Source organism: Cuculus canorus, chromosome 4 (genome assembly GCF_017976375.1).
Source record: "Cuculus canorus isolate bCucCan1 chromosome 4, bCucCan1.pri, whole genome shotgun sequence".
Taxonomy (NCBI): domain Eukaryota; kingdom Metazoa; phylum Chordata; class Aves; order Cuculiformes; family Cuculidae; genus Cuculus; species Cuculus canorus.
Genome location: NC_071404.1, coordinates 2,012,616 through 2,026,487, shown reverse-complemented (window position 1 = coordinate 2,026,487; position 13,872 = coordinate 2,012,616). Strand labels below are relative to the sequence as shown.

The 13,872-nt window shown below is 55.6% G+C and overlaps 1 protein-coding gene across 1 annotated transcript; it reads right to left on the bottom strand.

Annotated features, from left to right (window-relative positions):
• Positions 1 to 495: 495 nt before the first annotated feature.
• Positions 496 to 13,847, bottom strand: EMX1 (empty spiracles homeobox 1). The gene is made up of 3 exons (XM_009565737.2): positions 13,438 to 13,847; positions 9,802 to 9,986; positions 496 to 1,030 (listed from the first exon to the last, which is right to left on the bottom strand). Exons 1-3 carry the CDS (start codon positions 13,799 to 13,801, stop codon positions 863 to 865), a joined length of 717 nt encoding a protein of 238 aa, XP_009564032.2. The 5' UTR covers positions 13,802 to 13,847; the 3' UTR covers positions 496 to 862.
• Between the last annotated feature and the right edge of the window lie 25 nt (positions 13,848 to 13,872).

The following is a 13,872-nucleotide window of genomic DNA, read 5'->3' as shown; positions in this document are numbered from 1 at the left end:
TCTCCATCCCTGGTGGGGTTCAAAAAAGATATAGCTGCGAAGCTTTGGGACATGGTTTCGCCGGCACGGTGGGGTTGGGCTGATGGTTGGACTGCATAAACTTAGAGGTCTTTTCCAACCGTAATGATTCTATGATTGCTGTCTCCATCACCCTGATGGGGCCCATCCTCCCAGTGTCCCCCCCTGCAAGAAGGCCACCAGCACCCCTGTATCCGTTCAACCGGCGATGACAGAGGGGGATGGTGCCCTTGTCCCCCCCCCTTCCTCCACCAAGGCAACCAGACAGTTTTCCAGCTCATTTTGCTTTTTATTACCACGCAGTAACACACACTACAGCTGCTGACTACCTACGACAGGGAACGCACGCACACAGGCACAAAAATAAAAGAATAAATTAAAATAAAACTGTGTAAAAAAAAAAAAAAACCAACGGAGAAACAGAGGGAGGCAGAAATAAAAAGCAGAAAATGAAAACGGAGAGAAAAAAAACAAAAAAAGGGGTGTCGGGTACATTGAGCTTCTAGGTAGGACGTGTTTATTTGATCTCATGGCTGCCGGACGGCTTCCAGCGCAGAGGAGGATGCGCGGTCGCGTCCCCGGGGCCACGGGCACCCTGGCAGCCTCTTCTTCCTCCTCAGCTCAGCGACGGGAGCTTCCCGAAAAGCACCTCCAAAGGACACCTCGGGCGGTAGGGGGGGACGGGGTTTGGGTCCCCGGTCAGGTCGGGCGCCCCGGAGGAAAGGCAGCGGGTGGCGGTGGCTTCGGCGATGTCCCTAGAGTTCGTATGGTGACGCCAGCCGTGTCCCCCCGTCCTTCCCCGGGTTCCTCTCCATGGTGGCTGCACCAGGAGCTTGTCCCTGCCTTAGTCGTTGGAGGTGACGTCGATGTCTTCTCCGCTCGACTGCTTGGTGGCGAGGCGCCATCGGTTGATGTGGTGGGAACCTTTCTTCTTCTGATCCGAGTCGGGGCCTTCCTCCTCCAGCTTCTGCCGTTTGTATTTCGTCCGCCTGTTCTGGAACCACACTTTCACCTGGAGGAGAAGGAGAGACGGGCGCTCATGGGGGTCCTGGCACAGCCAGCAACCAGGCAGCAAGCTCAGCTTTCCTTGGAGATCAGCAGAAAAGAAGCCCCTCTCCCTGCAGGAGCCACCCTGCCTCAGTTTCCCCCCTCTGCCCATAGCAAGGTGGGATGGAGGGGACAAACGCGGTGGGTTGAAGGATGCTGCCGGCTCCCAGCTCTGCTTTGCTGCACACCCCAGACTTGGAGAGAAACCCAAGATGGGTGAAGGACACTCAACCACATCTCAAACGCGAAGCCAGCAGGCACACAGGACCCTCCTTCCAGCACCTCAACCCGGTGCCCGTCACCCCAGTGTCTGGGCTGGAGCAGGAAAACCCAGCACCGCTGCGTTTGGTCACTGGTGTCAGGATGCCATGAACACAGCGGCCGTGACTCCAACAACCACGTTGGACAACAGACAGAGCCATCCCCACACCTCCAGCCAGGACCTGTGTCCCAGGGCCAGGGTGGCATCGTTAGGCTTGGGATGGACTAGACTGCTTATAACCCTGTAGCTAATTGTAATTACGATTAGAGATCATTAATTTACCATATTTAGGTTTCAGGAAACCTTTCCTACCACGCTGGTGGTCAAAGATTGTCCAAAGAGCTCAGAGAGGCAGCAGGGTCTCCATCCTTGGAGATACCCTCCTTGCCTGCCCGAGGCCCCGAGAATCCGGCTCCGAGCGTGCACACTCGCGATGCCGGTGTCAGGATCGTGATCCGTGGTGGGGTCTGGACACGTCAGCATGGACACAGCGGTTGCTTTGGGATGCTGGAAGCACCCACGTGGTTGGTGGTGTGGGACCCTGCGGGCAACCATGCGGCTGGAGATGCAGGATGCTGTGCAGCAACAGTGCGAGATGCTGCATCCAGGGATAAGGGATGCTGCAGGCAGTGGTATGGGATGGTACAGCCAGGGATGCAGGATGATGCAGGCAGGGGGGTATGGGAAGCTGCAGGAAGGGATGCAGGATGCTGCAGATGGGGTGCAGGGTGCTGCAGGCAGGGATGTGGGGTCCTGCAGCCAAGGATGCTGCCGGCAGGGGTGTGGAATGCTGCTAGTGGGGATGCAGGACGCTGCAGGCAGGGTGCAAGATGCTGTATGCGGGAATTTGGGATGCAGGATGCTGCAGGAAGGGTGCAAGATGCTGTATGCGGGAATTTGGGATGTAGGATGCTGCAGGCAGGGTGCAAGATGCTGTAAGCAGGGATTTAGGATGCAGGATGCTGCAGGAAGGGTGCAAGATGCTGTATGCGGGGATTTGGGACGCAGGATGCTGCAGGCAGGGTGCGAGATGCTGTGTGCAAGGATTTGGGATGTAGGACGCTGCAGGCAGGGTGCAAGATGCTGTATGCGGGGATTTGGGATGCAGGATGCTGCAGGCATGGTGCGAGATGCTGTATGCGGGGATTTGGGATGCAGGATGCTGCAGGCAGGGATGCAGGATGCTGTATGCGGGGATTTGGGATGTAGGACGCTGCAGGAAGGGTGCAAGATGCTGTATGCAGGGATTTAGGATGCAGGATGCTGCAGGAAGGGTGCAAGATGCTGTATGTGGGGATATGGGATGCAGGATGCTGCAGGCAGGGTGCAAGATGCTGTATGCGGGAATTTGGGATGTAGGATGCTGCAGGAAGGGTGCAAGATGCTGTAAGCAGGGATTTAGGATGCAGGATGCTGCAGGAAGGGTGCAAGATGCTGTAAACAGGGATATGGGATGTAGGATGCTGCAGGCAGGGTGCAAGATGCTGTATGCGGAGATTTGGGATGCAGGATGCTGCAGGCAGGGATGCAGGATGCTGTAAACAGGGATGTGGGATGCAGGATGCTGCAGGCAGAGGTGTGGAATGCTGCAGCCAGTGATGTGGGACACTGCAGGCGGGGATGCGGGATGCTGCACACAGGGACGTGGGATGCAGGATGCTGCAGGCGGGACGCAGGATGCTGCCCGGCTCCCCGGCCCTGCAGGACACTAGGTGCCGCTGCTCGGCCGCCGCTGCCAGCCCAGCACGGGCCAGGCTGAAGCATTTACCCACTTGCAGGCGATGCGATGCCTGCGACCCCTCCAGCAGCCGCTGCCACACCTCATCCCCTGGGATCATCACCCCCTTCTCCCCTTCTCCTTCAACATTCACTGCAGAAAACACTCACTTTCAGCTCCGGAGCCTTTGCAGGGAGGCAAAGGCCAGCCTTCATCCCCTCTGCATCCCCCAGGTGAGCAAAACCCTCGCAGGGCACTGCAGAGCCGACACAGGGAGAGCCCTTGACTTCAGGCGTGCTCAGTCTATGGAACCAGCTGCTTTCTGGCACCAGGATATGTTATAACCCCCCCGCCCTGGGCTCAAATCATTCCCTTTCCTAGCTTTGGGGCATTTCTGGAACAATACTGAGCTGGTGCCTTTCATTCAAGGACGGCAAAGCACTTTGCAAACTTTAATTAAAGCTCTAAGCCCTCCGGGAGCAGGGAAGTTGCCTTATCCCTAAATTCTAGAAGGGGAAACTAAGGCATAAAGAAAATTAAGATGCTTGAGTGAGGCTCTGTGGAAATCAGGGGTGGGTGTGAAGCGGCTCCTGCACGTAAAGCCTTTCCTCCCCAGTTCTGCTCAGCTCAGAGCAACCCAGCCATGCACAGCCGCCTCCTGCGGGATGAGACTCCCCGATGCTTCCCAACCATCTCGGTTGAGGGAATGGGGATGTTTCCAGGCTGACTGAGCTCCCTGACCCCTCCAATACCTCAGCCCTCGCTCCAACAGGCCAGAAGCCACAATGAGAAAGTGTGAGAACCTCACAGTGGGCAATGGGGGATAAGCTGCCCCCTACGATGCCTCATCCTGACTCCAAGAGTAATTGCTTTAACCCCCCAAGCGCAGGGGGTTTATCCCTTCCCAACCCCTCGACACATTAACCGTTGTCATGCCGGGGGTTTGTGGGTCCAGCTGGTGCGATGCTCCCAGCAACCCGCTCTGGATGCACCCTGGGATTGGTCCTGCCCTCCAAGGTCACCACCATCCCCATGATCCGGGTGTGGAATGAGGATGTTCCTGGACTGTTCCTGCCTCTGTACAGGGCTTCCATCCATCCGCTGCTTTGCCTGCAGGCGCGCTGTGCTCCCACCCGTGCAGCACCCTCTGGCAGCTGCATCCACTGAGAAATCACGCTCTGCTGCGGAGATGCCAACAGCACCCAGAGAAGAAGCTCTGCCCAGAAGATGACGTTGCCACCACCGAGCTGGGGACAATTCGAATCCCCTGGCTTTGTGCGTGGCTCGCCTGGACAACAGCCCCGTGAGCCAAACCCTGCCGAACGCTGAGGGCCTGCGGGCGGTTATGGGTGGTGATTGAGAGGGACCAATCCTGCTGTCACTTTGGGCCAGACACGGTGACATCCTTTGTGCTGTCCTGTCCCGTGACAGGTGCCATCGCCTCGAAGAGCAGTGGAGCTCCCCAGGGATCAGCGCTGCACCCTCACCTATCCCTGCAGTCCAAGCTGGGACTTTTCTTCTCAAATCGCTCCAAAACCTTTAGGAGCTTGGGTTTGGGGACGGTCCTCAGCGAGGGACCCCTGCCAGCCCCGGGGTGCCCGGCACACCCGGCTTTGCCACCCGGCTGCTCGCTGCCTCTATCAGGGACGCGCATCTTTCTCCTCCTGTGAGTCCCAGGCATTCGCTCCGTTAATTATTACCCTTCCAAAAGAGCGGCTGCGATGCGTGGACCCAACCACCAGCCAGGGCTGCTGCACCTCCATCCTCGTACCCCCATCCCTGAGAGGGGATGCTGGGATGTACGGGGTCTCTGTAATCACCCAAAAAACAGGAGGGGATGCTGGGATGTACGGTGTCTCCATAATCACCTCAAAACCAGGAGGGAATACTGGGATTTAGGACACCTCTGTGGTCACCCTGAAACCAGGAGGGGATGCTGGGATGTACGGTGTCTCCATAATCACCCCCAAACCAGAAGGGGATACTGGGATGTATGGTATCTCCATAATCACCTCAAAACCAGGAGGGGATACTGGGATTTACGATACCTCTGTGGTCACCCCAAAACCAGGAGGGGATGCTGGGATGTACGGTGTCTCCATAATCACCCCAAAACCAGGAGGGGATACTGGGATTTACAATACCTCTGTGGTCACCCCAAAATGAGGAGGGGGTACTGGGATGTACGGTGTCTCCATAATCACCCCAAAACCAGGAGGGGATACTGGGATGTACGGTATCTCCATAATCACCTCAAAACCAGGAGGGGATACTGGGATTTAGGACACCTCTGTGGTCACCCCAAAACGAGGAGGGGATACTGGGACGTACGGTGTCTCCATAATGACCCCAAAACCAGGAGGGGATGCTGGGATGTACGGTGTCTCCATAATCACCCCCAAACCAAAAGGGGATACTGGGATGTATGGTATCTCCATAATCACCTCAAAACCAGGAGGGAATACTGGGATTTACGACACCTCTGTGGTCACCCCAAAACCAGGAGGGGATGCTGGGATGTACGGTGTCTCCATAATGACCCCAAAACCAGGAGGGGATGCTGGGATGTACGGTGTCTCCATAATCACCCCCAAACCAAAAGGGGATACTGGGATGTATGGTATCTCCATAATCACCTCAAAACCAGGAGGGAATACTGGGATTTACGACACCTCTGTGGTCACCCCAAAACCAGGAGGGGATACTGGGATTTACAACACCTCTATGATCACCCTAAAACCAGGAGGGGATGCTGGGATGTACGGTGTCTCCATAATCACCCCCAAACCAGGAGGGGATGCTGGGATGTACGGTGTCTCCATAATCACCCTCAAACCAGAAGGGGATACTGGGATGTATGGTATCTCCATAATCACCTCAAAACCAGGAGGGGATACTGGGATTTACAACACCTCTGTGATCACCCTAAAACCAGGAGGGGATGCTGGGATGTACGGTGTCTCCATAATCACCCCAAAACCAGGAGGGGATGCTGGGATTTACGACACCTCTGTGGTCACCCCAAAACCAGGAGGGGATGCTGGGATGTACAGTGTCTCCATAATCACCTCCAAACCAAGGAGGGGATGCTGAGGTGTACGGTGTCTCCATAATCACCCCCAGACCAGGAGGGGATACTGGGATGTACGGGGTCTCCATAATCACCTCAAAACCGGGAGGGGATACTGGGATTTACAACACCTCTGTGATAACCCTAAAACCAGGAGGGGATGCTGGGATGTACGATATCTCCATAATCACCTCAAAACCAGAAGGGGATGCTGGGATGCACAGTGCCTCCATAACAGCCCCAAAGCCAGAAGAGGATGCTCTCAGCCTCTGGGAGCAGGGAAGTTGCGTTATCCCTAAATTCTAGAAGGGGAAACTAAGGCATAAAGCAATTAAGATGCTTGAGTGAGGCTCTGTGGAAATTACGAGTGGGTGTGAAGCGGCTCCCTCAAGTAAAGCCTTTCCTCCCCATAATCACCCCAAAACAGTGCCTCCGTAATCACCCCAAAGCCAGGAGCGGATGCTGGGATATATGGTGTCTCTATAAACACCGCAAAGCTGGGAAGGGATATTGGGATATACGGAGTCTCCTTAATCACCTCAAAACTAGAAGGAGATGCTCAAGACATACGGTGACTCCGTGATCACCCCAAAACCAGGAAGGGATGCTGAGATATACGGTGTCTCCTTAATCACCTCAAAACTAGAAGGAGATGCTCAGACATATAGTGACTCCGTGATCACCCCAAAACCAGGAAGGGATGCTGGGATACACGGTGCCTCCGTAATCACCCCAAAACCAGGAAGGGATGCTGAGATACACGGTGCCTCCGTAATCACCCCAAAACCAGGAAGGGATGCTGGGGTACACGGTGCCTCCACAACCACCCCAAACCTCCTGCTGGCAGGAGCCAAGAAGAGGCCTTTGCTTTGGAAAGTCAGATTTGAGACCCCGAGTGAGGTCGGTGCCACACACTGGGAGGGATGGAGAGGCTTTCCTGGGAGATCCAGGCTGTGTCATTGCAAAACAAACCCAGGGAAGTTCTTTCCCAGCCCAGCGCTCTCCCCCAGGAGGTGGTGAAGTGACCTGATGCCACCGGTGATGGGCACAGTGGTGGAACCTCCCGTGATGCCCAGCCGGGCACAACCACAGCGTGGTACCCCCACCACCTTCCTGCTCCCCATGGAAGCAGCACACGCATCCCACCTAACCAGCACACGCATCCCACGCCCGGCACGCCGTTCCCACTGCACCCATACTGCCGGCACCCCCGCGGCACGCCAACTGCCGGGCTCGCTGTGCCATCCGGCTCAGGCACCGGGTGTCCGTCCATGTCACTCCGTCACGGCTCCTCTCGCACAAGCCACCACGCATCCTTCCCCGCGAGCTCTCCCTACACGTGCTCCAGCCTCATCCCACTTATAGAACGCTTGGATTCGCTTCGGGACCCTGCGTTGCTGCTGGATTTTCTTCCGTTCCCTTTTCTTGTTGTTGCTTGAGCCTGCCTTATCCCAGACTAATGCAACTCTGGTAGGAGAAAGGATGGGAAGGGGTTAAACACCTCCATCCTTCCTCACTCCGTATCCCAAGGCATTTCCTGATGCTGTACCCTTTTCACCTTCCCTTTTCACCTTCCCCATGGGCTGCTCCAGGTGTTGCTCCCCAGCCGGAGGACCCGGAGCAGGGGCACAGCCCACAGGGCAAAAATCCTTTATTCTAGGAGAAAAAGCAGCTGGGAAATAGGGACAAATCCCTTCTTGGAGCCGCTAAACTCAGTGAGAATAATAACAACATGCCTGCTCGTGGGTTTGGACGTGAGGCTGGGTGTCTGCAGTGGGTGAAAAGACGGCTGTGTCACCCGGCGTCACCGCGGGGACGCGCATGACTGAGAATGGGGGGTGGTTTTCCATGAGAGGTTTAATCACTGGATTAATAATAATAATACGATAATAATAATAATAATAACGATGATGCACAGGCACCGCTCAGGCTGGTTCTCCCACCCTGCCAGTCCTGGTGCCTCGATGCCCATCCGTTGATGCCCATCCCGTTGATGTCCATCCTGTCTCGCATCCCTCTGCCCCTTGGGGTGATTTCCAGGTAATTAAAAGAAGATCTTTTTATAGGATTCTTGTTTTAAAGCCACAAAGCCCAACAGTTTTCCCTGCCGCGGGCCCTGCCAACTGCTGCTGCCTCCGGGGAGGCTTTGGTAGCACTCGCTGCCGCCCCTGGTTCCGAGCGGGATGTTCTTTCCCCAGGAAAGCCGGAGCCGAACGCCTCTGGATGTGACCCCCACCCTCTCCCAACCTGCAGGTGATGAATTGCCGAGCGGCTGCAGCAGCTTTCCAAACTCAGGGAGATATTGGACAACAAAACACGCTGCATTGCCTAAAAATTACATATATATATATAAATGTTTATATATACATATTTATATATATATATATATATAAATGTTGCCTCTTTCTAAATCTCTGGATTTAGGGAAGGATGCTTGTGCTTTTCCCCAATAAATTGCATTATTGCATTTCAGCTCAGGGCGATGATGTAAAATCTGAGCCTGCTGAGCTCCCCTCGGGCATCCCGCAGCTGCCCTTTCCGCCCGGACAAGTTGTTGTTTTGTTCTTTGACCTTTTGGTTGTTTTTGTCTTGCCTTTAACATCGGGTTCAGCCCGGAGAGGTGGCAGAAACAGCGAGGATGAGAGCCGGGATGCCGTACCCTGCGAGCTGGGAGGCTGGGGGGGTCAGGATAGAATCCGCAGCGGGATAATAAATGCCTCCGGATTTTCTGAGCTCGGTCCATCCTCCCCGATATCCCCACGGCAGTGACATTTTCCACCCGGTAACTTCTCTCTCGCAGAGCTGCATTGGGGGGTTTTGCTTGGCAAAGCCTGGGTGAGGATGAGCCAGGCGGGTACCGGGAACACCCACGGCTCCAGCTTTATTTTCCAATTGAATTAAAGGATAAAAATCAAATTAAATTAGAATATAGGCCAAACTACTTAGCCAGAATGCGGAGAAAACTTTGCCTATCCACTGGGCTACTGAATATGATGGAAAATAGCGTGTCTTCACCGGGAGCATTTGGGAATTGCTGCTCCCGGGACACCAGGCTTGCACACACGCAGAGATGCTCAACCCTGACTCCCTTGATTTCCCCCAGCACTGTTTGCTTTTCCATTTCCTTTCATCCCTATTGTTTTCCTGGACCTCATAATTTCTAAATGCCTGTGAAATATCTTTTTTACTAATCAAGGAGTTGGAGCTGGAAGCAGCGCCCTTCGGCAGGCACTCGGCTTTGCGCCCATCCTGCCTGCGGTGCGGACAACACCGAAGCGGCACAGCCGAGTCCTGGGTTTGCTGCTCCTTTTTTTAAGTGGATTTTTAAATCCATATATTGCTCTCAGTTGGGGGGGGGAATATCCCAAGCAATCGAAAAATAACACTGGAAAACCACTCTGGAAAGCAGAACAACACAAGATCTGCATTCCCAGCCTCAAACCCTGCCAGGAATGACCACGATGACCAAATGCTACGGCGAAATAAAACCCCAAACCCACATGAACTCGCGCCGTTCGGCCACAGATTCCACATGAGATTCCTGGACAAACGAGGCTGGAATTTTGCAAAGCGCTGCCCCAGCCCCACACGGAGTTGGTGACGTCTCCGTTGCCCGATGCCGAGCTGCTCTCACTGGGGGATGGACGGACAGACAGAGGGATGGGAGGGCTGACGGCCGTGGGGTACCTGGGTCTCGGAGAGGCTGAGGCTGCTGGCCAGCTGCTTGCGCTCGGCGCCCACCACGTAGTGGTTCTTCTCGAAGGCCCTTTCCAGGCGCAGGAGCTGCGACGGCGAGAAGGCGGTGCGGATGCGCTTGGGTTTCCGGGCGAAGGGGCCGTGGAGGAGAAGGCTCTCCTGGGACACCTCACTCCCTGCAGGCAGAGAGAGGAGTTAGGAGCTCACATTGGAACCCACCGTCCATCCAAACCCTACAGCTTCTCCTCTTGAAGATGGGGAGACCAGAGAGGACAGAGGAAGGGGCCCAGGAACCTTCCCCAAGCGTGAAACATTCATCCTCCCTCCAAGAACCACGGTGGCCGCGCGCCCTCCCGGTTGTCCTTGGTCCCATGGTGAGGCTGGATGTGGGGGAACAGGACAGGAAGGGAGAGGGAAGAGAATGAAAGAGAAGGAGAAGAAGTGGATGAGAAGAGGAGGAAAAGAGGGAGAAGACAGAGAAAAAAATGGAGAAAGAGAGAAAAGATAGAAAATCAGAGAAAGTTTAAGGAAGTGGCAGAAATAAAAGAGGCAGAAAGAGAGGAATAGGCGAGGAAGAAAGAAAGAAAGGAATAAGATGGGAAGACAAGAAAGAAAAGCAAGAGTGAAAAGGAGAAGGAAAGAAAGAGAAAAGGAAATTGGGAAAGGAAAAAGGAAAAAGGGAAAAAGACAGAAATGAAAAAATGAAAAGAAGAGAGAGGGAAAATGAGAGACAAATAGAGAGAAAGGGACAAAGGAAGAAAGGGAAAAAGAGAGAGAGAAGGGGAGGAAGAGGAAGGAAGGAAGGAAGGAAGGAAGGAAGGAAGGAAGGAAGGAAGGAAGGAAGGAAGGAAGGAAGGGAGGAAGGAAGGAAGGAAGGAGAGAAAGACAGAGAGAAAGAAAGAAAGAGAGAAAGAAAGAAGGAAAGAAAGAAGGAAAGAAAGAAAGAAAGAAAGAAAGAAAGAAAGAAAGAAAGAAAGAAAGAAAGAAAGAAAGAAAGAAAGAAAAGTAAAAGAAAGAGAAGTAGCTGAGGAAAGGGAAGACGGGAGAGCCCTGTGGGAAGAGGCAGAGAACGGGGGCAGCGAGCAGGGCCGGAGCAGGAGCCCCGGGTCGGGACGAGGCCGGGGTGGACTGGGATGGACTGGGATGAGCTGGGATGGACTGGGATGGGCTGGGATGGAGCCGAGCGGAGCCCCGGGCGGCGCCGGCAGCGGCTGCAAACCCGGCGGGAGGAGGAGAAGGGGTGGTGGAGGGAAGATAAACCTAATCGGGCTGAGCCGGGCCCGGTACCCCCGGGACACCGCGGCTGGGAGGGAAACGGGACGGGAAAGGGAAGGGAAAGGGAAAGGGAAAGGAAAGGGAAAGGGAAAGGGAAAGGGAAAGGGAAAGGGAAAGGGAAAGGGGAGGGAAAAGAAAGGGAAAGGGAAGGGAAGGGAAAAGAAAGGGAAAGGGAAAAGGAGAGGAAAGGGAAGGGAAAAGAAAGGGAATAGGAAAAGGAAGTGAAAGGGAAGGGAAAAGAAAGGGAAGGGAAAAGAAAGGGAAAGGGAAGAGAAAAGAAAGAGAAAGGAAAAGGAAAAGAAAGGGAAAAGGAAGTGAAAGGGTAGGGAAAAGAAAAGGAAAAGGAAGTGAAAGGGAAGGAAAAAGAAAGGGAAAGGGAAGGTAAGAGGAAAAGAAAAGGAAAAGGGAAGGTAAGAGGAAAAGAAAAGGAGGGAAGGAAAGGAGAAAGGGGAGGAAAGGAGAAAGGGACAGGGCACAGATAACGCAAAAGAAAGGAAAATAAGAAAGGGAGACAGAAAAGGAGGAAAAGAAATCAAAGATAACGGGAAGAGAAGAGAAGAGAAGAGAAGAGAAGAGAAGAGAAGAGAAGAGAAGAGAAGAGAAGAGAAGAGAAGAGAAGAGAAGAGAAGAGAAGAGAAGAGAAGAGAAGAGCTACAAAACCGATCAAAATCTCGCTGTGCGGCCGAGATCCACCGCAATTTCCCCGTTCGCTCCCGAGAACTCCTAACTCCCGGCTCCGCGGGGAGGCGGATAGTCGGGTCCCGTCCCCGGGAGCCCCGCGGTGCCCAGCCGGGACCCCCAGATCTCCCACCCCCTGCCCGGGCACCGCAGCGGGGCACGAAAGCACCGAGCACCGGGGGAGGCAAAAGCATCGGTACCGGCTATGCGACTGCACCGGTACCGGGGCTGCAAAAGCATCGGTACTGGGGGCTGCAAAAGCATCGGTACCGGGGGCTGCGAATGCACCGGGTGAGCGAATGCACCGAGCACCAGGTGTGCAAACACATCGGTACGGGGTGAGCGAATGCACCGAGTACCGAGTGTGCAAAGGCAAAAGTACCGGAGTCTGCGATTGCACCGAGCAGCGGGTGAGCAAAAGCATCGGTACCGGGACGTACGAATGCACCGAACACCGGGTGTGTGGATGCACCGAGTACCGGGTGAGCAAATGCATCGAGTACCGAGGGTGCAAAGGCAACAGTAGCGGAGTCTGCGACTGCACCGGGCACGGGGGGTGCGAAAGCATCGGTACCGGGATGTACGAATGCACCAAACACGGGTGTGCGAATGCATCGGTACCGGAGCCTGCGAATGCATCGAGTGTCCCAATGCACCGGTACTGGGATGTACGATTGCACCCAACACAGGGTTTGCAAACGCACCGAGTTACCGGGTGTTCGAACGCACCGAGTGCCCGAATGCACCGAGTACCGGGTGTTCCAATGCACCGAGTGTTCGAATGCACCGAGTACCGGGTGTTCCAATGCACCGAGTGTTCGAATGCACCGAGTACCGGGTGTTCCAATGCACCGAGTGCCCGAATGCACCGAGTACCGGGGGTTCCAATGCACCGAGTGCCCGAATGCACCGAGTACCGGGGGTTCCAATGCACTGAGTGCCCGAATGCACCGAGTACCGGGGGTTCCAATGCACCGAGTGCCCGAATGCACCGAGTACCGGGGGTTCCAATGCACCGAGTGCCCGAATGCACCGAGTACCGGGTGTTCGAATGCACCGAGTGTTCGAATGCACCGAGTACCGGGGGTTCGAATGCACCGAGTGTTCGAATGCACCGAGTACCGGGTGTTCCAATGCACCGAGTGTTCGAATGCACCGAGTACCGGGTGTTCCAATGCACCGAGTGTTCGAATGCACCGAGTACCGGGGATTCGAACGCACCGAGCACCGGGTGAGCAAAAGCATCGGTACCGGGACGTACGAATGCACCGAACACCGGGTGTGTGGATGCACCGAGTACCGGGTGAGCGAATGCACCGAGTACCAAAGACAACAGTAGCGGAGTCTGCGGATGCTCCGGTACCGGGATGCACGAAGGCACCGAGCACAGCGTTTGCAAACGCACCGAGTTACCGGCTGGTTCGAATGCATCGGTACCGGTGTGCAAACGCCTCGGTGCCGGGGCGCACGGCCTCACCGAGCTCCGGACTGGCAATCCGGAGCTCACCCCGTGTGTAAACGCCCCTGTCTCGGTTTGCGAAGGCGCCGGGCAAGGCAGCAACAGGTTTTTTTTTTGCCTCCGTTTTTGCTTCAACCTCCCCGGTTCCCGGTCAGGGCAGGGGGGTTTCCCTCCTCTCCCCCCTCTCGGCATCCCGGGAAGAGCCCGCGTCTCACCTTGGAAGCGGTGCCCGAAGAAGCGATTCCGCAGCACCCAGGGGTAGAAGTTGAGGGGATCGCGGTGTTGCGGCCCGAAGAAGGAATGGGGGTGAGGCAGAGCGGAACCCCCGAGCTGATGGGGCCCCACGGGCAGCGCCGGGTGCCCCACAGCCTCCGGGAAAACGAGCTCGGCGCTGCCGTACAGAGCCCGTCCGGCAGCCCCGGAGCCCTGGAAGCCCGGAGCGAAGGCAGCGGGGTCGGGGGCTGCGGGTGGGGGGTATCCGAGGGCTGAGGGACGCGGGGGCTCCTCGGGGCTGAGGTGGGTGTCCTTGCCCACCAGGGACTCGATGGTGAAGCAGCGCTTCCCAGACGGCTGGAACATGGTTTGAGCCGGGAAAGAGGGGAGGAGAGGGGAGGAGGGGGTGGGAGGGAGGGGAAGGGGGGGGGAGAGGA

Excerpts from the sequence above, each read along its gene's own strand:
- EMX1 (XM_009565737.2), bottom strand. The coding sequence starts at position 13,801 with ATGTTCCAGCCGTCTGGGAAGCGCTGCTTCACCATCGAGTCCCTGGTG. Across the intron at positions 9,987-13,437 it reads CTTCGGGCACCGCTTCCAAG|GGAGTGAGGTGTCCCAGGAG; the intron begins GTGAGACGCGGG and ends CTCTGCCTGCAG. Across the intron at positions 1,031-9,801 it reads TCAGCCTCTCCGAGACCCAG|GTGAAAGTGTGGTTCCAGAA; the intron begins GTACCCCACGGC and ends CTTCTCCTCCAG.